Genomic DNA, 24,753 nt, shown 5'->3' on the forward strand with positions numbered 1-24,753 from the left:
GGCAAAAACTTATTTTAAAGATTTTATTTTATTTATCTTATTTCTAAGATTCTGTGCCTGGAAAAATATCAGAATATATCATTTTAATGTGTACTATTTTCTCAGAAACATTTTGTTGTGATTATAGTGAATAATAAATATCAAATAACAATTGCTTTTATATCTGCCATCTCATTTTGTCAGTGCAAAATTAGCAGCCGCAATGGAACCACCATCTGGGAGGTGTTTTAAACAGCACTGTTTAAACTCCTTCTGGAATTTGACTTGCACATATTATAAGAAAAGATGTGGAGAACATGGTTCTTTTATAAGTAAAAAAAGTTAAGCATCTAAGTTTGGCCACAAATAACAGTCCTTGAGAATATGTATTGTTTTCCCAGCAGGGAAAGGTGCTGCTTAATCCCATCCTCCAACTTGTTCTCAGGTCAGATACTATTCGGCTTGGCACTCTGGCTGCTCCCCCCCAACCCCCTTCCTCCTTTGTGTTAGCTTGGATCAACTCCAGCTTTATCCTTAAAATTGTCACTGAAACCACTGGAAGAGCCCAGTGAAGTCATCCAACATGGCCTAACATAAGCAATCTAGAAGTGGTGATGTGCACCTGCACAGATGCACCTCTGCAAGCCATCCCCACTCAGGGCCTAGCTTAGGGTGCGTTTGGAGCAATAAATGCTTTTTCAAATTGCCATTGAAAATCTTCCTGAGTTCTAGTCAGGCAGATCTAACTGCACCTTCCATTGCATGCTCCTTAATAGCACTTTGTTCATCCTCAGTTCTAGTATTAGTTAGCTGTTTCCATGTCTGCTTTCCCTCACCAGATTACCAGCTCCTTGAGGGCAGGGACTAGGCATTCTCTGTCCTTGTAATATTGCATCTAGCACAATACTGAGAAGACTGTAGGATTTCTGTAAATCTGTTGTATCAATGAATAAATATAGTGGGTAAAGCATAGATTTGCAGTCAAGCATAGATTTGTAGTCAAGCATATCTGCAATCCAATCTTGGCTTTATCTACCATGTGATTTTGGGTGAATTTCTTAACTTTTCTGAGCCTTAGTTTTCTAAAAGCGTATTACAGTAGCCAGTTCACGAGGTGGAAGGCTGATATTAGGTAAGGTGTGAAAAGTTCATAGATTGTAAATGCTCTCTGGTTGTTAGTACACTTAACATGACGGATCTTTGTTGTGCATCGATTATGCACCAGTCAGACCTGTGCTAGGTGTTGGTGAGCTACAGAGATGAAGACAGACAAGTTTTTCTGCTCAGGATATGAGTAGTCTGATGTTCGGATTTTTTTTCAAGTTATTTTGTTTTCTGGGTTAACAGGCTTAAATTTAGTAATCAGTCATTAAATTTATTGATTATCTTCTAACCCCTTGTTTCTTCTGGGTGGATTCCCTCACCCTACATATGAGAGAGCACCCAGTTCTACATTGCTCCCATTCTTCATGGTACACTGCCAGCAGTTTTACAAAGTCTTTCTTCTCTGCGGCATTGCTAATACTCAAGAATATTTCAGAATTATGGAAGTGATGATGTAATATCGCAACAGAATGAGAATCAGGAAAGCTTCCATCCTAAAATTACAATGTAGCATACTTTGTTGTTACAATTGCATAACTATTCTTTATGCATAAAGGCAGCTAATTGAAGTCAACCACAGGGAGAGTGAATTCAGTTTTCCAGGACACTTAAAAGTATGTCCAGTGGGACTGTGTGCTCATTGCTAGAAATGAGCTGATTAGAAGAGTTAAAAGATTTGCTAGACCAATAAACTCCTTTCCAAATATTCTTCAATCCCACCATAAGCAAGAGAGGAAAGGAAGATGGTACCTTGAAGAGGGTCCCCAGTGTCAGCTCATGATTGCTTACGTTAATGGGATGATGGAAAATCCCAGCATGTGGATTTTTTTTTAAATTTAGCATTGATTTAAAAATACATAGTTAATGTTTGGTAATGGTAGGGTGAAAATTGTATTTTTTCCTCAATGTATATTGCCTGTTAAATGGTAGGAAAATGTGTGTGTGTACGTGTACAGAGGCATGCACTATTTATAGATTTACAGTCTCTAAGCCCAGATGAGAAAACTCCTAGTTAGTAAGCATTGGCTCTCAATGTTTTTAAATTAACTGCTATTGAGAAATGAGCAATCACATGTACCATTAACCAGTGACTCCTTTTCTTTAACTAGAACAGAAGTTGGTTTATTTTTTTTAGTGAACTATTTTAGGTTCCTGCTATGAGCAAAACATTATGCCTGGGGTGAGGCAGCTAGACCCTTGACTATTAGATATTTGAAGAACTTCAGGAGTCCCCCAAAGTCTGGACAATTTCATTTCCATTAAAAGTAACATGAATCTTTTCAATTTTCACTAACTGTTGAGCCGCCCCAAGCTTAGTTCTAGGCCCAGTTCTCTTCTTATCCCCTCTCAGGTTCCAATTGCCATCTAAATGCCTCTGTCTCCCAGATTTGTACCTCTAACCCGCTTCTCTGCTTTGAGCTCCAGACTCTTATCCCACATTAAATCTTTGCTTGGACATAGATGGTACCACAAATTCATCTTGTCCCACAACCTGAGGTACCATCTCAGTGAAGTTACCACCATCCATCGAATTCCACAACACTCCATTCCCTTCATTGTCTGTGTCTAGTCCACCACTAAGCCGGGCTGATTTTATTTGTTAAATACCTTTCACATATACACACTTCTCTCCTTTTCCATAGCCTCCACACTAGTCTGAGTCACCATGCTCTCCTGCTTGGTGACTGCAGTAGACTTCTCATTGGTACACCTTCTTCCCTTCTGGCTCCTCTCCAGCACCCTCTTTTCCAAACTGATCAGGTTACCCCCTTTACATTGAACCATTCAACAACTTCCCATTGCTCTTAGCAAAAATTCAGAACTCCCAGTGTGGCCTCTGAGACCTGCATGGCTCCCTTGGCTGTATGTATTCCTGCCAAGAGCCTGAACTAATTTTTACCTGACTTCATCATATGGTTAACTTCTGGCTGCTTTTTAGACCTTACCCCAAAAGAAACTTTCACAGGAAGTCTCTCATAGCCCTTAAACTGTCATAGTACAGTGGACCTGTCCTTCCTCGCATTTAGCACAACCTGCAGCTGTACATTTACTTTTATGAATATTGATTAATGTCCACCCCCCCAACCCCACCCCCCACAGGAGTGTAAGGCCCATCAAGGAAGGTCTGTGTCTGTTTTGCTCCCCAACGTATTCCTAGCTGGAGAGGTGGGAGAGGCTTTGTCCTGAGGACACCCTAAACCAAGTTAAGTTGTTTGGAATTTATCCTAAAGGCGATGGGAAGACTTTGAAGGATTTTAAGCAGAGGAATGATGTGATTAGATATATGCTCTGGGAGAATCAACTTGGATAAGGTGTAGAGAAATCCAAATACTCTCAAAACATAGAAATGAGGCTAAGTGACAGCAGCTGCAGGTCACTGCTGTTCTTTCTCCATTCCACTTCTCCTGTCCCTCCTCTCTAAATCCAGTGAGGTGGGTTACCCCGGGGCCCTCACAGACAAATGCTTGATTGTCATCTCTTTGTTCATTTGAACAGTATTGATTGAGTTCCTAAATACATACTTGACACTAGGAGTAATAAAATAAGAAGTGGTCCAGGCCCATGTATGTGTCTCAAGCCCACACATCCCACTCCAGTGAGAGAAACTGTCCAATAAACACAAAGTTTAATCCAGTGTGGAATGTACTACAATGGGAGTTTGAAGGAGTTCTAGAACTCAGAGGACATTGTAACTAAAACACTTCCCTGGAGGAGCCATAAATTGCCTCATGGGGAGGTGGCCTTTGAACTGGTAGGAATGGTAGGGTTTTGTCAGGTAGAGATAGATGAGGGGGCAATGTAAGTGTCTGGGACAGAATGTGCAGACCCAGATCTGTGAAAGGGTATGACTTGTTGGGGAATGGTGGGGAAGGGGGTGGGGAAGGAGGTAGGAAATGGGAAGAGAGAGGTATGTTGGGACCATATGGTAAAGTCCCTGCAGTATGAATATGGTTCTGTGGGTCACCAGAAGTCACCAGACAACTCTCAGTGTCTCTGGATTTAAAAACAATATGTGAAGAAATAATTTCTATTAAAGATCAGATGGTTTATTAGGAAAGCAGTGACTAAACCAGTGAGAGTAATGATCATCTGAACCCAGGAAACACAAGAATGATTATGGTCCAGTGGTGGGGTAGACTGTGATTCAAGGGAACAGAGGCCCATGGTCCCAGCAAGCTGACCCAAGTCTGCCCAGCAGACCAAGGAGGGATCCTGGGTACACCCTTGTGCATGCACTGCCATGACAACTGTCTGGATTTATGTTTTGCAGTTCCATGGAAAATGGGAGACCACCCGATCCTGCAGACTGGGCAGTGATAGATGTCGTCAATTATTTCCGAACAGCGGGATTTGAGGAGCAAGCTAGTGTTTTTCAGGAACAGGTAACTCAGTGTGGAGAAACACATAATGAACACAATTACTTCCCTTCCCCAGAGTGGGCAGAGGGAGTGAGCAAGAAGAGGACCAAAGAGCAGTGAGGGATCAGTGAGGCTCTGGGAAACTGAGGGGGAAAGATAATGAAAGTGACAGGCTAATGATTCCTTCCTGCAAGAGGAAAATCCAAGGCCTGAGACAGTCTCAGCTGCAGGGAGCAGGGCTAAAGCACATTTACATCTGCACCTTCTGAAAGAAACACGATCGTGCTCATGGGTGCAGTGAATCAGCCCTACCTTCAGTGCAAACACACTAGAAAGCAGAAAACAGAAAAGAAAGAAAAAGGAGAGACAAATCCTGACTGGGAGACATGCAGCACCTTCTACTACTGGCCTCGGCACCCACTGAACTATTAAACACCTTGCAGTTTGCTTTTTGGATGCTTAGCAAGGTAAAGTGGAAAGAGCACAGAATTTAGAGTCAAATCCTGGTTCTTCTTTTTCTGTGTGACCCCAGGTTACAGTAGACATCTCTCTGAGTGTTAATTTCACATCTATAATGTGAGGCTATCAATACCTAACCGTATAGGGATGTTGTTCTGAGGGTTAAAGGACAATATATGCAAAGTGCCTGGGATAGGTCCTGGCACAATGCTGATGCTAAAATTCCTTTTCCTCAGGTCCAGGGTAGGTGTTGGAAAGAGGGAGGGAGGAGCAGGGGACCCTTCCAGTTGTCTGGGTGATTTATGACTGCATTTTGCAGACTGGGCAAGCTCTGTCTGTAGGGATGGTCCTCAAGGGGCTTTGACCATGAGGAGATACAGTGGGAGAACATGTGGTCCACACCAGGCACAGAGTTCCTGTTTCTCTGTCAATGAAGACTGCAGTTTTCTAAGCATTAAACATACTTTTCTAATATTATGATATAATTGAAAGAACTATAAACTGAAGAATGTTTCTGGTTGCTTGTTCCACATCTCTTCAGCTGTTGCTTATTCTCTCAAGCCATTGGTTGTATCACCTGAGTTTGGATAAGGAAAACTTTTCTACTGTCACATACATTAATCTCCAGACTTCTTTCAACCAGTATTTCCTTCAGTCTTGATACTTGTACATATGTGCTTTTTGCTAGTTTGGAAAATTTGCCAAAATATAAGCTTAAATCATTTCACACTCACAAGAAGAGCTAAAATCAGAAAGATAGATAATGTCAAATGTTCTTGAGGGTGTGCAGCAACCAGAACTCTCCTACGTTCTTGGTGTGAGTGTAAAATAAACACTCATACATCTACCCCATTGTTTTAGTCCCTTTTGCATTGCTATAACAGAAATATCTGAGACTGGGTAATTTATAAAGAAGAGAGGTTTATTTGGCTTACAATTCTGGGACAGCTGCGTCTGGCATGGGCCTTAGGCTGCTTCTACTCATGGCGGAAAGTGGCAGGCAGCCGGCGGGTACAAGCAGATCACATGGCAAGAGGAAACAAGATAGAGAGAGAAGGTGCCAGGGTCTTTTTAGAAGAACTAAAGGTGCCCGGGAACTAATAGGGCAAGAAATCACTCATTAATCCTCTCTCCCCCAGGGAGAGCATTAATCCATTCATGAGGGATCCATCCCCATGACTCAATCAGTTTCCAACACTGCCACATTGGAGATCAAAATTCCACATGAGTTTTGGAGGGGACAACACATCCAAACTCCACAATTCTGCCCCTGGCCCCCCAAAATTCATGTTCCTCTCACATACAAAATACAATCATTCCATCCCAACAGTCCCCAAAGTCTTAGTTTGCTCCAGCACCAACTTAAAAGTCCAAAGTCCAAAGTCTCATCTGAGACCAAAAGCAAAAGTCCTTCCAGCTGTGAACCTGAACAACAAAACCAAATTTATCTACTGCCAAGATACAATGGTGGAACAGACATTGGGTACACATTCCCATTCCAAAAGGGAGGAATAGGCCAGAAGAAAGGAAAAACAGGCCCCAAACAAGTTTGAAACCCAGCAGGGCAGACGTTATGTCTTAAAGCTCCAAAATAATGTTCTTTGACTCCAAGTCCTGCATCCTGGGCACAACTAGGTATCTGGGCCCCCAAAGCATCAGGCCCAGTGGGCCATGCTGATGCCTGTGACTTTTCCAGGCCTGTGTTGCACATTACCAGTGTCCCTACAGTTCCAGGGTCCTGGCCGCAGCCCTGCTGCATTGGCTGTGCTACACATTTCCCTTGTGGGGGCTCTCTGTGGGGGCTCTGACCCCACTTTCCTGCTCAGTGTTGCTCTAGTAGATGTCCTCTGCAGTGGCTCCGCCCCTGCATCAGGTCTCTGCCTGGGCTTCCAGGCCTTTCCATACATCCTCTGGAATCTGGGTGGAGGCTGCCATGCCTCCACTGCTCTCACATCCTGCCGGCTTGCAGACTTAACACAATGTAGATGCCACCGAGGTTTTGGGCCTCTACTCTCCAGGGCTGCTGCACGAACCATGCTTGGGGTCATTCCAGCCAGAGCAGCTGCGATGCAGGGAGCAGGATCCCGAGGGCAGCTGTGCCCCAGGTCTGTCCTCCAGGATAACTCAGTCCTTCTAAGCTTCAGGGCCTGTGATGGGTGGGGCACCCTTCCAGACTTAGGAAATGCCTGCAGGGCTTTCCTCTCATTTTCTCTGCTATTAGCATCTGGCTGCCTCACCGCCAAGGTAATGTCTTTAGCAACAAGTTTATCTGCTTCACCCTTGCGTTGTTCTCCAGCTCTGCTTCTTTACCGCATGGCCAGGTTGCAAAGTTTCCAAATTTTTACACTCTGCTTCCATTTTAAATTCTGGCTTTACATCATGATTTTGCCGCCATAACTCAGAGTAGGCTCTTAAAAGCAACCATGCAGCTTCCTTAATGCTTTGCTGCTTAGAAATTTCTTTGGCCAAATGCTGTGGATCACAACTTTTAAGTTCCAACTTCCCCAAGGTCCAAGGGCATGGACACAATGCAGCCAGGTTCCTTGCTGTGGTGTAGCAAGGGTTATCTTTTGTCCAATTCCCAATAAGTTCCTCATTTCTGTCTGAGACCTCATTATCTGCATGGCCTTTACTGTCCACATTTCCATCAGCATTCTGCTTGCCACCACATAAGTCTCTAAGACATTCCAAACTTACCCTCATCTTTTTCTCTTCTTCTAAGTCCTCCAGACTCCTCCAACCTTTGCCCATTACCCAGTTCCAAAGCTGCATCCACATTTTCAAGTATCTATATAGCAACACCCCACTCCTAGGTACCAATTTTCTGTTTTAGTCCGTTTTGTGTTGCTGTAACAGAAATACCTGAGACTGGGTAATTTATAAAGAAGAGAGGTCTATTTGGCTTATGATTCTGGGACAGCTGCATCTGGCATGGGCCTTAGGCTGCTTCTACTCATGGCAGAAAGTGGCAGGCAGCTGGCGGGTACAAGCAGATCACATGGCGAGAGGAAGCAAGAGAGAGAGAGAAGGTGCCAGGGTCCTTTTAAGCAATGAGCTCTCACGGGAACTAATAGAGTGAGAACTCAATCATTAACTCCCCCTCCCCCAGGGAGAACATTAATCCATTCATGAGGGATCCGCCCCCATGACTCAATCAGTTTCCAATACTACCACATTGGAGATCAAAATTCCACATGAGTTTTGGAGGGGACAACACATACAACTCCATCACCCATGATCCACCAGTTTCACTCCTGAGTATTCACCTAAGGGAAATAAAAACATATGTCCATAAAAACATTTGTACAAAATTGTTCTTAGTAGCTATATTCATAATAGTTAAAAATTGGAAGCCTAAGTATACATCAATAGGAGAATGAATGTACAAACTGTGATATATTCACACAACGGAATACTATCCAGTAATAAAAAGAAATGAACTACTGATATATACAACAGTTTGGGTGAGTCTCAAGAACATGCTTAGTGAGGGGAGCCTTACACAAGAGAGTTCATACCGAATGGTTTCACTTAGAAAAGTTTCAGAACAGAAAAATGAAACTTATTAAAAAAAATTAGGACAGTGGTTACCTTTGGATAGGTGGGGATGGGGAATGACTAGGAAGAGGTATGAGGGAACATTCTGTATTGTGGTAATGTTCTGTTCCTTGATAAGGATTTGGGTTACAGGTATAGGCATTGGTTACTGCATATACCCAGGCATATGCAAATGATTCAGATTTGTGCATTACATAGCCTATAAATTTTACCTCAAAAGGAAAAGAACTATAAAAAATATTAAACAATGGTATGCAAACTGAAGTATTTAGGTGAGAACTTTATTGATGTATACAAGGGAACTTTATTGATGTATACGACTTACTGTGAAATGTGTAAAAACTATGGATTAACAATCAAATAGAGGGATGACTAGATGGACAGATATATGATAAAGTATAGAAAATATTAATTGTAGAATCTGGGATCTGGCCAGTTAGCTCACTCAGTAGAGCATGGTGCTGATAACAGCAAGGTCAAGGGTTTGGATCCCCATTCTGGTCAGCCACCAAAAAAAATGTGTGTGTGTGTGTGTGTGTGTAGTACAATCTAGGTGGTAGGAGTAAGGGTGTTCACTATAAAACTCTTAACAACTTTTCTTTATGTGTGAAAATTTGTATAATAAAATTGTGGTGGAAAATAACAGCTCAGGTTGGAAAGTGGAAGGCAGTTGATTAGCTGAAACATTTTTATTTTGGTTTTTAATGGTATAATGTCCATTTGTGTTATTGCAGCTGAGTAACTCCCTTCTAAAATTAAATTTAAACAATATTGTAAAAGGTTAACAAAAAAAGGACTTAGCTAAAAGGTCTCTTGGCCAGATTCCCAGCTTCCTAAAAGCCTTTTTCAGGCTGAGCTTTTGCTCAGACTCCTCTGAGGCTGTCTCAGATAGAGGGGAGGAGGGAGCAAGGTGTTCCCTGGACCTTCCAGATTCTGCATGGGACCTCAGTAATGGGACTGGCCAGCTCTGAGCTTGGCCCAGGAGCAGACCCTTTCTCCCATGAGTGACCTCATTCTGGCACCAGGGACACTGGGAAGCAAAAGGGAACAAATCTCCAAAAGCTTTTCATCAGAACTCCTTTAAGGGGCAAACGAGCATCATCTTGCCACTGTGTTGAGTCCACCGACTTGGGAGCCTGAGAAGTGAATTCCAGAGGACTGGAGTTTTGCAGGCATGGTTCAGAACCTCAGATCCCTTCATTTTCACCGAAGGGTGGTTTGGTGGGGGAAGAGTGTACCTTGAATTATTCTCTGAAAATGTTCTCAATCTTTCTCCTGCTCTGAAATTCTCATCATTTTTCTCTTCACACTAAAAGAAAGTAGATGACAAGGTAGCTGTTGTGATTTTGATGAGAACTGAGGATTGGATCCTCTACCACATTGACCTGCCTCTTCCATCACCGTGCTGGAGAGGCTTCAGTATTCTGCCTCCAGGGTCTTGCTGGCAATGAACCTCAAGCAGTCGACACTCCCTCACCAAGTACCTCCTGAGGGGAAGACCACAGTCCACCTCCAGCCCAAACACATGATCCTCAGGCGCATCCTCTGAGTCACGGCAGCTGAGAAACAATAAGAATACCCACATCCTTAAATCTCCTCAGGGAAAGCCTTGCCCTACCATTCGGTGGAAGCAGGGCAGGGATGGAGATCATCCCCTAAACACCTTTGAAACTGGCGGGTCCAGAGAGGGCAGCGCGGGTGTTAGTGATGTGGGGAGCTTATTATTTCATGGCTGTTATGGGCTGAATGTTTGTGTCCTCCCAAAACTCATATGTTGAAACATAACCCCCAAAGTGATGGTATTAGGAGGTGGGACATTGGAAAGGTAATTATGTTTAGGTGAGGTCATGAGTATAGAGCTCCCACAATGAGATTATTGCCCTTCTAAGAAGAGGAAGAGACACCAGAGAGCTTGCTCTCTCTACTCCGCTGTCTGAGGATACAGCAAGAAGGCAGCCATCTGCCTTCTAACCCTTGGTGAGGCTGAGAGCCCTCACCAAGAACCCAGCGATGCTGTCTCCCTTCCAGCCTCCAGAACTGTGAGACAAAAGTGTCTGTTGTTTGTGCCACCCAGTCTGTGGTATCTTGCTGCAGCAACCCAAACTAAGATACTGACATTGATGTCAAACATGTCCAGCATCAGATGGGCTTTCAGGACAGTGTCTGTCTTCATGGTATGGTCTCACAGTACATTACTGTATATGGTAGCAACCAGACTCTGATGAGCTTTTCTAGCAGCATGCCCCCTTGGAAGATATCAGGTTGTTGAGGGAGATGTGTCCAACAATCAGGAATGGTCCTGTGGTATCTCTGTTTCTGGTTTCTCTGTTTTCATGCTGCTGCCACACAACAATTTTCTCCATTGTTTCCTCTGGCACAATTATCTTCATCAAGTTTTCTTCAGGCAAGCCTCTTTTGTGCCTTCTGTGTGGGCCACAATTAGAAGCTAAAAGAACTATCAAGAGGGAAGGCCTATAAGTACCTGCCCACCCCATCACCAATGACGCCTTATCAACAGCGTGTGTGTTTGGGGTTGTATTACTGTTCTGCCAGACCCCTTTTATAGTATCACTCCCCGTCGGGTTGGCATGTGACTTCTGTCATCAGGGATGCAACTGTTCGCCATGTGGGGAGTCCAGCCCACTGGAGTCGTCAACATAGTGCTCAAAGTATTCACTGGCCTATTAGAGCAGGAGGCAGCAGGATCCCTTCCTAGAGAAGGCGGTGATTATGGCACCATCAGCACCACTTTACTTTCCCACACACACCATGGTATGTGGCTGTTTCCCTAAATGTCTCCTAGAAGACAGACCTTTCGGGTTGTGGTGAAGGTCATGAGTGAGAGTCATGACTCCTGATTATTTTCTCCTGATTGACTCATGGTCACTAGATGATCCTGGAGAGTTTGCCTTTCTAGGACTCAGATTGTATAAAGCGATTGCTGAGTTAGAGAAACAGTGTTGCTCAAGCTCCTGTGATCTTGGAGCTGGTCCTCATGAAGTACGCTTTCAGTACACAGCATAGGGCACAAAACCACTGGAGACACAGTTGACTTTTTCTGAATAGATGGTAAAAAATTGGCACTTGCCCATGGATATGGGTTGCTTGGTTTTTAAGAGTCAAAGGTATGTCAGGAATTTTACTTTCCTAAGCTTTGGTTTACAAGAGAGACCATTTTGGCTAATCTCATTGAAAGGCATCTCCACCTTCCTCACAGAGAACATTTAGGGTAAGGCTTACATTGTCAGACTCTGAAGGCTAAGTGAGCAACATTCTCTGGCGTAAAGCCATCTCTACTGACAGTGCTTTTATTTGCCAGCTAAGGAATTCTGGCATTCTAGTACAGTAATTTCACCATCCAAATTGGACCCTAGCTGCAAGTCACAAAGACAATTCTGCCTGTTGCGATGTAGTCACTTCATTTCTGTTTCTGTATCTATACAACTCACAAATTCAGAATACATATGAAGAATATGGAAGATAGAGGTCCACCATTCAATTGTTAATATTGTTCAGATTTCTCAAACTTACAAAAGTGAGTGACATCAGTGATTTTATTTCTAGAACAGTAAGTATCTCTGAGATAATTTTTTTCTCAAAGTATCATGACAAAATAATGTGCAACTTAAGGTGGTAAATTACTCTGTTATCTCCTCACTTTCACCAAGCCATGCAAACAACAACAGAATTTTACTGTGAAATGCCCAACTGGTTGTGTAAGTTATTCGTTTGAAACACGAAGATTGGCATTTCTTTCAGTTGGCTTATTACTAACTTTTGATAAGTTGCTGAAGTCATTGATTCAACAAAGGTAAATAAAATTTCTTATTGTTACAAATTGCCAAGTTACCCTAACGACCTAGAAATGGAGTAAAGTAGGGAGGCCAATCAGAGCAAGCCTGAGCACAGCATCCGAAGTCATGGCCACACTGAATTCAACTGTAGTGATTCTAGGTGGATATTTCCAGGCAGACCAGGGACAAATGCAGGTTTTGTGGGGCCTAAAGACCATATAATTCTCAGAGCCCCCCCTTGGGGGAAAAATACAAAATTACAAATACAAAATTGTTAAGGTGAAACTTAAGTTTTATTAGCTTCATAGTAAACCCAGCTCTGAATTAGGCCGATTAAAATCCCACCAATTAGAATAACTTTAATTACTTTATTACTTCTTTAATTACTTTACCAAGTATTGAAAATGTTCAAAGTGCTTTGATGCCTGATACTTCTTAACAATTGAAGGCAACTGAAATGCTTAAAATATTTTATAGCATAACAAACAGGCGAAATGGCAACTCAGACTCTGCTGTGTCCTTTCAGACCATAAAAATTTAGAAAAGAATTAAACTAACAAGCAAATGGGCAATGCTAATAATAAGAAAGTAGCCAAGAGAACTGAAAGCAAAACTGATAATGAAACAACCTTTTTGTATTTTTTATTGAAATGGAATAGATTTCTGTAAAGTACCGAAATGGTTGTTTAAGTCATTCATTTGAAATTAGAATAGTTTTAGAACACTATAAGGCAGCCAGGTGTGTAGTGCTTCTTTGGCTTATTTACTTGTTCAGTTGTTCCATACTTGTAGCTTTTTCTAGCATTCATTAAAGGAAACGTAAAACTATTAAAGTAAAATAATATTCATATAATGAAGCCATTACAGGTATGAGAACCACTTGAGGAAAAGCACAGAAGACTCTAGGCACAGGGGGATCGAATACAAAGCTTGGTGCCATGAAGCAACATAGCTTATCTTGAGAACTCCAAGTACCTGGGAGTAGGAGGTGTGGCGCAGGGAATGCGAAGGGATAAGACTGAAGGGTAAGCAGGGATCCGGATAACAGAGAGTTTGGTTTGCCTGGTGGAAGAGAGAATTCACCCAGGAGGCATCAGGACCACTGAAGGATATTAAGGGGGGATTGCCATGAAGAGATGATATGTTTGAAAGATCAATCTCTTGGCAATGTGGAGAGTGGCTTGGAGGCCGTGGAGACCAAAGGTGGGAAAGCTGCTATAACAGTCCCCTTGGGGATGGAAAGGAAGAGATAGATTAGAAAGTATGGGGAAAATGGTCAAAAGAATTTAGTTGATCATGCCAGTGGAGGGTAAAGATTTGTCCAGCCTTGGTTCTCTGCAGTAGCCATGGGACTGAACCCAATGCTTATAGCTGGGAGTGGGCAGAGGCTTGGATGACTGCCAGGTTTCCAGATGGGGCAGTTGTAAAGTGGTGCCATTCGCCAGGATGTTGTGGGAGGTCAGTTGTAAAAGGGATGTAATGAGCATAGTTTGGGGCAAATTAAGTTTAAGCGATTGTAGGACATCTAAGTGAAACTATCTAGCAGACAACTGAGGGGAAGAGTGAGGCCTAGAAACAGATATGAGAGTCACCATCAGTCAGATGAGGGGGTGAGAATGAGAGAGGCGTTTAGAAAGGGAAGAGAAAATGGCCAAGGACATCACCCTGGGGAACACCAAGGTTTTCATTGTAAGGAGAGGAAAGGAAACTAGCAAAAGCCACTGAGAAAGAGCGCTCAGGGAAGTAGGGAGAGAACCAGTAATAAGAGGTTTTGTAGATACCAATGAAGGGGAGAGTTTCAAGAAAAATGACATGATCAGCAAGGTCACACACCTCAAAAAGGTGAGGTCCAAGGAGGTCTTGGAGTGATGGTGAAGTTTGCCAGTGGAATTTCAGTGGAGTAAGGGGGAGGAGTGTAGAGGACTGTCAGGGGTAGAGGACCCTTTCCTCCAAGTTGAGGAGTGAGTAGGAGGCAGGCAAGTGGGGGGAGAAGCAGGAGCTGGAGAGTAATGTAGGCATGAGGGCTCATTTCTAAAAGAAGACTTATTTACATGCAGGAAAGTAGCCAAAAGAATTGGACAGGTTAAAATTGCAGGAAATTAAGGACAGTTAAGTGAAGCAAACTCCCTGAGGATATGGAAAAGGATGAGATCAAAAGAGTATGGAGGGATGAGGATACAGAGAAAGTGGAACCTTTGTACCTTGCTGGTTGTAATGTCAAATGGTGCAGTCACTGTGGAAAACAGTTTGGTGGTTCTTCAAAAAGTTTTTAAGCACAGAATTACCATATGACCCACCAGTTTCGCCCAAAAGAACTGAAAAGAGGGACTCAGCCAGATATTTGTCCTTGTGCAATGGTCATTGCTGCATGAAGCACTACATCCACCCCATGCCCTGTCCTCAGGCCCTCAGACTTAGACTGGATCACACCAGCGGCCTTCCTGGTTCCCAGCCTGCAGCTTGGTTATATCTAACCAATAACCTATTGGTTCTGTTTCTCTGGAGATCAACGACTAATACACCTTGTCCTCAGGGACCTTAAGAGAGTTCCTGACAGCCTCGTATTTCCTTTGCTAAACAATATAGGCAAGCTCTTCTGCTTGGAGTGGACGGGGATGGGCGGAGGTTTGATAAAGAAGTGGAGGAGAGCAGTGCAGGTTAAGAATGGTCACCAAAGAGAATGGGAGAGGTAGGACTCTTCTGGGTGATGCCATTATAGGAGGGAAGGTGAGACTGTATTAGAGTAGGCTAACTGCTGTCACCAATAGGTGAAAACATAGTATAATGGCTTAATTATAGTAGAAGTTTATTTCTTCTTCATATAAATCGTCCAAGGTGGTTGGTGGAGATGTTCTGCTTCACTGTAATTCAAAGACCCAGGCTGCTGGAGGCTCTACCAACTTCAACGGACAGCTTTCAAGATTGTCTGGGTGTTGACACCTCGTGGGTGTAAGGAAGAAGAGCAAGGAGGAGCCCATGTAGGTGGTTTTATGGGCCAGGCCAGAAAGAGGTGCGCATCGTCCCTTCACATTTCGTTGGCTAGAACTTAGTCACATGGCCACACCAAGTCACCAGGAAGTCTGGAAAATGTGAAGCTGTGAGTCCTGGAAAAAGAGTAATCAGCAGCCCCTGCTACACTGGGGCTTTAAAGTTATTTTTAAAATGCATTTGCTGTTTTGATGCTACTACTTAGTTTTGTCCCTAGGTCCAGAGATAAATTTCAAAAAAAGCTAACATTAAAAGCTCAACTGAAGAAGTCTTATCTGACAATACGTGGGAGGACATTGCTTCTAATTCTGTTCCCTTTCTATCCTTTTTAAAATCTGCCTATTAATCTCTGTGACCCAGTTTCCTCATTTGATGACATGAGTTTTATTTTTTCCTTCATCAGAAATGTATACAAGATTTTTTGTTGTAATATACTCTTTTATCACCCACCTGTGCCAGCAGCAAATATTTAATAACACAGAGAGATACCCAGGAAGTCACTGAAAGCATTAGCCCTCACAGTGAGCCAAAATAGATTTTGTGTCTGATTTAAGTGTAAGACCCATTTGGCTGGTGACTGTTACTTTAACAAATGAGGTAATGACTTTTGAGCCACACTAGTAATTTTTTCTGTTAACAAGCTGCTCAGTGTTGATTTTTAAATAAGGTGAAGCTTCCCCAATATGTATATTATTCACCCCAAATTTCCTACCAATAGGAAGGCAAGGCAAGCACAGCTCAGCTGAGTGTCACTGGCTGAAGATGTTGAGCTCATAGACACTCCCCTGCAATGAGCCAGGAGGGAGAGGGGTGGGGCACGTGGCGGGTCCCTACACTGAAGAGGAGTCTCTCCCCCAGAAGAAACTTCATCCCGAGAGAACCATGTGATAGGATTCAAAGGATCTCGGTGTAAATTTGAATAGTTCACCATCTTCTTTTCCAAAGTTATATGGAAATTCTTCAGAAAATAAACTGTGTCTTGGTGGGGAAGGCTGTTTAAAGAAACATGGCGAATTACTACAAAGTACTAGGGGTGCCTCAAAATGCTTCCTCCTCCGTTATTAAGAAGGCTTATCACCAGTTGGCTCTACAGGTACATCCAGACAAGAACCCAGAGAACAAGGAGGCAGCTGAGGAGAAATTCAGAGAAGTAGCAGAGGCCTATGAAGTCCTGTCTGATGCCAAGAAACGCAGTGACTATGACAAGTCTAGAGAGAACCGCACCAAAAGGGGAAATAGAGGAGATGGCAGCAGAGACAAAAACCATTTGGAGGAGGAACTGTGCTTTGAGAGGCCATGCCACGTCTTTCGGAATGTCTGTGAAGATGAGGACCTCTTCTCAAGAGATTATTTTTCCATGGGCCACATGGGCAGCCCCAGGAGATTCCATTCCTTCTTTGATGTGACCCCCATACTGGACACAGGGTTTTCCACTTTTGTATCTTTGGGCTTCAGGTCAAGTCCCACTACCTCTGAGACATGTGTGCCCTTTGTAAGCAGTGGAATGGGAACCTTCAGACTGGTTACCACTTGTAGCCAGATAGTGAATGGCAAGAGAGTTGTTACAAAGAAAGTGGTAGAAAACGTGAGGGGGAAGATTGAAGAGTAAAAAGAAAGATTATTTGATCAGAGTCCGCCACCTCAATGGTAAGGAGTTGCTGCTCTCTTCTTTAATAGGGAGACTTCTTGTGAGACTGGTGTCGTGCTTATCAAAGACAGAAATGGTACCTGAGAGTGTGTTGAACTTGAATAGACAGAGTCAGCTTAGTCCACACCTCTCTTTTCACAGCGGGGTGTGTGTGTGTGTGTGTGTGTGTGTGAGAATAACGGACTAGACAGGAACTAGTAAGCAGCAGAGTTGAGCTTCCAGCCCAAGTCTTCTAATTCCAAATTGAGCCTTCCTTCCCCTACACACTACTTGGGACAGTAGAGACCACCACCACCAACCACCACCACAGATGTGGCTTTCGAAGTCAGCTGCAGGGCCCTGCCATCATAAGCCCCATTGATTTCTCTCTGATTTTTTTTTTTTTTTCTCCCTTCCTTGCTCTTACCCAGTTTCCTCTCTTGCTGGCTACTCTTTTCCTCTTCTAGCCTCTTTCTCTCTGCTTCTTCCCTTTCATGAACCATCTCACAATTAGGCTCAATTCAAAGAGTTACCTAGGTGTGGATTAATGCTGATGGAGAGAAAGAGGGAGAATTAAGTGGGTTAAGATTTTTTTATATGCTTTTTTAAATAGCTTTCATTTCTTGAGTGCTCAGTAGATGTCAAGAATTCTACTTTACATGTGTTATCTCAATAATCCTTTTAGCAGTGAAATACAGTAGCTACTTTCCCCCCATCATATAGATAAGGAAATAGATAAGGAAATGAGGCTTAGAGAGATTAAGTAACATGCCCCAGGCCTCACTTAATTAAGCAGTAAAATAGTGTCTTACACTAAAGCACGTGCTTATCTACTGAGCTACAGGATCTATGTATCCTACTCATTTATTTATAAATCTAGGGTCTTGCTCTCATTGGAAACTTAAATCTATCCTCTCTAAACCTTACTACAATCCATGAGTACTTGCTGGAACTTAAGTATGCAAACATTTTGAATTTTATTGCCCAATAGGAACTTGGTTATTTTTACATGAAGGCAGAATCAATGTAAAAAGTTTCACTGAAACTAACAAGTGATTATCCATTAATGCAGAAATCCCAAGATATGAATTATCTTTTTGTTTTTGGCTTTAATCATCATGGACTTGCAAAATCTTGGGATTTTCATTTTTGTTTGTTTAGCAGGAGCTGATCACACTTCAACCCCTTCATTTATATTGATAAATAGATTGGGATCAAGAGGGATTGTTCCTTATGGAAAGTTACTGATGGAGTCTGCATTAGAACCTGTCTTCCATTTCCAGTCTCAAGCTCATTCTAGTACACCATACTGATTGGCAAAATTTGTATTTCATTGACATTGCAAACTTTTATAGATGTAACAAATTATTAGTTTCCGTAATCAGGGAACATTCCTGTGTGTGCAATTTTTATGAGACAAATGTTTTCTGTAGCCTTTGAACTTTTTAATCTCAGTAAATTTTCTGAACTTGAACAGGAACATGCCTACATTTCTCTGGCAAAGATTAGCACACCTGCAGAAAGGAAGCAGAAGGTGGGTTTGGAGTCAGAACACATCCCATTTCTTTCAAAGCCTATAAATTTCCACTTAGTAATCACTGAGAACCTCCTACATGTCAGGCACTGTGCTAAGTGCTTTACTTAATCATTTCTAATCTCCAAAGTCCTTCAGGGGTTCATTTACATTTTACAAGTGAGGAAACTAAGCTGAGGTCAGGGAAGTTAAGTCTCTTACTCAGAGTCACACAGTAAGTTGTGGAAACAGGATTCAGACTGGTGTTTGCCTGACCTGAAGCTCACATTGCCATAGTGCTGTATTCCACCCTCATTCATTTGAGCTGCTGTGGTCATGGTTTAAGAGGAAAGTTTTGTTGTACATATTAATTAACTATATTCATTTTAACATTTTTTAAATATGGATTTCCAGATGGAGCTTCCTTTTACCAACCCTGGTCTCAGATGAACTGCAGTGGGAAAATCAAATTGGAAGATGAACATGATTTTCCATTTTGTCTTAAGTAAAATCCAAATTTTAGCATTTTTCACAGACATAGTTGGCTTTTAATAGAAATGAGGAGTTGTAGATGGACTATCTTACCAGCAAAGTTTTTTAAAAGAAAAATTCGCTTTCCATTAGTCAAGGAAGTTTTTTGTTGTGTACAAATTAATGAAGTGTCATCTCTTCCTGATGCCTGTTTAAAATGTGTAGTAAGTTAAGTGTGAGCAAACAACAGCAAAAGAGAAATGGAGTGCAGGAAGGGCCTCACCATTGTGCAGCGTCCTGTGTGTGTCAGTGTTCATTCAGGTGCAAGGCGGGCACGAGCTCTGAAGTAACCTTCAGTTCAGACCCGTTGGACCTCACAACGTCTCCAACACTGCTGCTGTGGTTTCCAGGTGACCAAAGCTCCTCTGCCAAATCGCAAACTTGCAAGTTTCACTAATGGGCAATCTTCAGGATTAGTAGTTGCTTAAATAGAAGGAAAAGAAGACTTTAGAATTAGAGTCAGTTCCTATGTCCTTAAATAATTTTCTACTCTTGCCCTATCAACCAGTTGCTTTTTTTATGCTTTATGGTTTTGAATAGTTCTCTCTCACAAATTTTGTCTTCTAATAGCTGACAATATAAAGGTTTCCAAAACTCAAAACACCACAGAGCAATTAGAAGAAATTCCTCGTTCTGTTCTGGTTGGTGTTAAGTGGTAGACAAGTGAAATGAGGACCACAGTCCTGTCACCAATGGTGGAAGGGATAATAACAAGCGATTATATGACTTAGCTCAGGGAGCATTTGTGAGAGTGGTTTCTCTTGGAATCCTATTAGGAACCCCAGGTCCCCACATCACCAAATGAGGAGACAGAGGAGGAAGGGATTTGCCTAAGGCCACAAAGTGATTGTTTCTTCAGTCTGCTAGCCTGGTGCTGTTTCGCCCACACTCTCAGGCAAAGCACATCTTCTTCACAGCCTGGCAAGGTACATGAGAGAGTGCCAAAGAACAGCCGCCCTGGGGACAGTGTAGGAGGGAGTCATGGTTTTAAGTAGTTGTAGTTGTACACTGTGTCCTATTGCCTTTTGGTCAGTGCGGGAAGTAGGTACAGTAGTATGTGGATGAAACCATGAGCAGAAATGTTGAGATTCACCAACAATGCACAGCTGGTCCTTCTCCTGAACCCAAGTCTCCTGAAAACCAGCCCAGGTTCTTAAGAGATGTAAGTTTCCCATAATAAACAAAAGCAAAAATAAGGTGGCATTCAGCACTCTTCTCAGTGCTTCTTTTCCAAAAGTCTCAAACTCTTCACATATTTGGGGTTCTCATCTCTTTAGTGAGAAACCCATTTTTATTTTACCCCAAAGCTTTGTAGTCTCCAAAATACCTGCAGTGAAGTGTACCTGCTTGTGTGCCTGAAAGGTGTGGGGAAGGGCTTTGCAGCTGGCAGGACCCTGCCCCTCTCTACCTTATTTGGAATATTGAGAATCTACTGAGAGGGAGTGTGGTAGGGCCCTCAGCATGGACGGGTTGATTTTTGGGGCTGAGGCAGGATGGTTCTCCTATTAAAGGGCAGGAAAGAGTCTCCTCAAGGGTGTCATTTTTCCAACGCCCATTGTTGTAGTTGACAAGACTCCAGGAAACCTGAGATTTTAGTCCCCATTAGGCCATCTAGCCAGCATGTATTTAATTCTGAGTTTCAAGAGAAGCAGAAGGGAATTATGGACGGAACACTGGCTTTGGCTGTAGGCAGATGGAAGTTTAAGTCCTGTGCACCCTTTCCCAACTTCTTGATCTTAGGTTAACTTCTTGCTTGATTTGGTTTGCCTGTAAAATAAAAATGATGATCTCTACCTGTCCTAATTTATAGAGTTGTTTTAGCAATAAGTACACAGAAAATTCTGCATAAACTTTATTTTATAAATGGAAAGTATCATGCTTTTCGGAAGCAACGTCTTTGATCATTAAGGGTACATGCTCTAAGATTGCCATCAGTTTTTTTAAGATGTGATGTTTGTGATTCAGTCTTGTAAACAAGATCAGCTATGGCTTGTGTTTAATCCAATAATACCAGTAGAAGATGGAAGGTAAAAATAAAATGTTTCACTTTCTCCACCTTAGCACAATTTAAAAAGTAATGTTTTTAGCTTGGGGACAATTGGTATGACTTTTGCTTTGAACTTCCTTTTTTCTTCATTATCTTTGAGCTTTTGGACTTACATGTTGGCTTTACCCTCTGCTTCCATTATAGGAAATTGATGGGAAATCCCTGCTATTGATGACAAGGAATGATGTATTGACAGGACTTCAGTTAAAATTGGGGCCTGCTCTGAAAATCTACGAATATCATGTAAAACCTCTGCAGACAAAGCACTTAAAGAACAACTCTTCATAGTACAGTCAAATTGGGGTCTTAGACCTCAAAAAATACATAATGACATACTTTAGTTTCATGTGATGAAACTTTGTAAACAGAATACATACATGTGTATATGTAAAGAATTTCAATCAAATGAAACGCTATCCTATTGGATAGACTAGGCAATCCATCGGCTGACCTGACTTCAGCCAGGAGGAGCAAGGACAAGACATGCACGGGATGATTTTCCTTGTGGAGTCTGTCAAGTAGAATAATCCTTGACATGATTAGACACCCCTACCCACAAAGGCTTTGAAAACATAAGGATTTTCTTCATTACTTCATAGATTGCTTTCCCAAAATCCTTAAAAACAGGAATGTAATGGAATTAGCATCTTTTTGTTACAGACTTAGGAAGAGTAAAAACAAGAAAACTTGGGGAGGGGGAAGACAGAAAGGGATTGCAGCCTCCTTTGAACTCCTCTGCTCCTTAGAGCTTGTGTTACTTGGATGGAATTGCCAACACCCTTTTTATAGAGGGTCCTCCACTTGACCTTATTAAGGTTTCACTGGGATATGCTGCGACATTTGAAACAAACGTGCATCACGGCCCCTCCAGGAGCAGAACTGTAGCTCTTCACAGAGAAACTCTGTTGTGTGCTGGGGATATCCATCCATATTCTGCTGGCTTTCGCCAGGGAGAATGGTATTTTCTGCATAGATTTGCTTTTAAATTGGTTCTTTGTTTCTGAAGAAAGCATTTTTTACTTTATGGTTTGTATTTATAATAAGTTGTTTCTGAAGAAATTTGCCAAGAGTTATAGATCAAAAAACCTTGTTACTAGTACAGAATATTTTTATATATATTCCTCCATGATGGTGTAATATTTTTTTAATTGTCCTATGCTTTGTTTGATTCCTGATTTGAGCACTTGTTTTTAAGAACTTGAAAAAGTGGGCTTGCTACATACATCTCTGTTCAAAGAGACATTTGTTCAGTCTCTGTGTGTCAATGCCTGTTGAACTGGTGCTTTGTGGTTGCAATAAAGCGTTGCTTCGGTTTATTCCCAGTGTATCTTTGACCTTTTCTGTTTGGTTGTTTCTTCAGTTGATATTAAGGATTAAGAGAAACCATGGAGAGAAAATGAAGCCTTCTTTTAAAAAAGAAATCTTTAGATATAGGCATTATATCGATATATACATGGATTTATCTTCTTTATAAACTGAATCATCCAAGTAGATCTCACTCCTTCTTTTAGCCCCATCCAACAGCCAATTGTAGGTATCATTTTAGCCAAAGATTTTTTTATGGGCTGTTGGCCAGTGAGGGTCAAGATTTTTCTGAAATTGTGATGAAAGCTACGGACCTTCCCTCCAGACATACTCCCACCTACAAAACTTTGCAAAGAGTTGCTGAACTCCCTGAAGTTCCCTCTTCCTCCTCCTCAAGTTGAGAGTTCCTATTTAGAGGGTGTCATAATTAGTCCCCTGTGTAGATAATTTCGCTAAAGAACAGAAAGTCTGGAGATGAAAGTGAGATACATAGGAGATGATATAGTGAGTGGGGTTCAAAAATGCATTCCAAATTAATTCAATTATGGAGTGTTTGAAATTTAAGCAATGTTTGTTTTGCACCGGTAGTGGGAAAGGTGGTTACAACAGGAGCATTTTCTATCCCCAAGTTCCCACAGTCTACCTGAGACAGCAAACACAAAACAAGTAAAAGCCAGAAAATATAGTTAAGTGTGGTGAGGAGCGATGGAGACAAAGGTGAGAACTGCAGCTACTGGAGACCTGGGTGGGAAAGAAGGGACGGGAGGTCAAGGAGAAGGAAGATGGAATGAAGAACTTTCTGAAGGAGTTTGTACAGTAAAATGGTGATGACATTTGACCCCTCTCTACCTCAAAGGGAGAGCATGCGGACTGTTCGAGCTCTGCTTCTGTGCATCCACCTGATACCTTCCATGTTACTTTGGAATAGGTTTGGCTGTGAGTAATAGAAACTGCTCCCCACCTCCACCAGATAATGTAGACAAGATAGACGTCTCCCTCTCTCATGTAGATGTCCAGATAGAGGGGCCAGGGATGGTATGGCCCTCCATGACATTAGGGACACGGGCTCCTCCTATCATTTTGCTCCATCATGCATGACATCTGTTCCCAGAATCATTTCACAGCCCAAAATAGCTGCCCCAGCTCTCGCCATCACCACTTGAATTCTAACCATAAGGGAGAAGAAAAGGGGAAAGGAACAGACCTTCTTCCTTTAAGGACATTTCCACGAAAATTGTACATACTACTTTCTCTTATGTCCTGCCGACCAGAATTCTGTCACACTGCCTTACTTAAGCTGCAGGGAAGCTTGAAAGATTTCTTCTTCGTCTTAGAGACCATGGGCCCAACTAAAATCTAAAGTCCCATTATTCTATAGATAAGGGGAAGAGATACTGAGCGGCAGCTTGCTACTAACCACTCAGAGCAAATGATACTGAAAGTATGTTTTTAGATGTATTTTTCTCCAGATTTGAACTTGCGCTCAACTAACTCAACTAAACTGCCTGGACTGCTCTATAAGTGCTTTCGGGGGGGGGGGGGGGGGAACTAATTGAAAAGCAAACAGAAATGTATAAAATCATTCCTCAGCCTTTGATGACAACTTTTGGGCAAATTAAATATAGTCTACCTTCCTCCCACCCAGAATGAAGGCCTCCAACAGGCAGGCCTGAGTGCCTTGGCAATGACTAAGGTGCCTTCACCCCCTGCACCCAGGAGGAAAGCAGAGTGACCTAAACTGGCCATAGAGAGAGGCTGGAAGTATTTGATAGGCAGCCTTTGTCTCCAGGCCTCTGTAAAAACCAGAGGGGTCTGATTCCTTTTCAGATCACACTGGATTTCTGTCAACGTGATCTGGGTCAGCAACTAGTAGCAAATACACATGCTGTGTGGGGAAGCACTTCATGAATATGAGTGGGGATGCGCATGCCCTTAGGCCAATACAGTATATGGCGAAGGTGTACATGAGAACTAGTTCATGTTGACTTCGATTATTCTCAACCACAGAGACAGATAGGATATCAGGATCACATGAGATTTAAGAAAGTAATAACTACTCCACCTCCCCTCCCCACCCCACATTCGAAACTCAGATTCAGACCCTGCAAAGGAAATTTAATGAATTGATTTAAAGGCAAGGTCACAAACTGGACATTTTTCAGTAGAATCTAAACATGTTTTCCTTCAGCCAATGCAGTGTATGTGTGTTTTTTAAAACTACATTTGCACACTACTAGTGAGGCCAAAAGCTCCAATTTGTTACAGTCTCTTCTATTCCCTAATGCTTATAACCAGCAACTTCACATTTTTAAGTTAACTGTCTAGACCCTGAAGGCATTTGAGTTTTAGATACTCCCTAATCCCCACCTGATCTAAAGCAAAAAGCATACAGAGAGCCTCCTTGGAGTAAATTAATTCAGGAACCAGAGATTGCAAGTAGATCTAGTTGAAAAGAAAACAAGCTGGCATATTGCACTGGAATGTGTAGC

At 42.3% G+C, this 24,753-nt stretch overlaps 2 protein-coding genes across 2 annotated transcripts in view; both read left to right on the forward strand.

Annotated features, from left to right (window-relative positions):
- Positions 1–21,530, forward strand: part of SAMD13 (sterile alpha motif domain containing 13) — a 47,314-nt gene extending 25,784 nt beyond the window's left edge. Inside the window, exons 3-4 of the mRNA XM_063106328.1 lie at positions 4,355–4,466; positions 21,104–21,530. Of these exons, the coding sequence (XP_062962398.1) occupies positions 4,355–4,466; positions 21,104–21,247 (256 nt within the window). The 3' untranslated portion in view covers positions 21,248–21,530. The remainder of the gene's footprint in view (positions 1–4,354; positions 4,467–21,103) is intronic.
- On the forward strand, positions 16,248–16,850 carry LOC134383251 (dnaJ homolog subfamily B member 6-like). The gene has a single exon (XM_063104140.1). The coding sequence runs from the start codon at positions 16,248–16,250 to the stop codon at positions 16,848–16,850; it is 603 nt and encodes a 200-aa protein (XP_062960210.1).
- Positions 21,531–24,753: the final 3,223 nt, after the last annotated feature.

The sequence above is a fragment of the Cynocephalus volans genome, chromosome 8 (assembly GCF_027409185.1).
Source record: "Cynocephalus volans isolate mCynVol1 chromosome 8, mCynVol1.pri, whole genome shotgun sequence".
NCBI classification, from domain to species: Eukaryota; Metazoa; Chordata; class Mammalia; order Dermoptera; family Cynocephalidae; genus Cynocephalus; species Cynocephalus volans.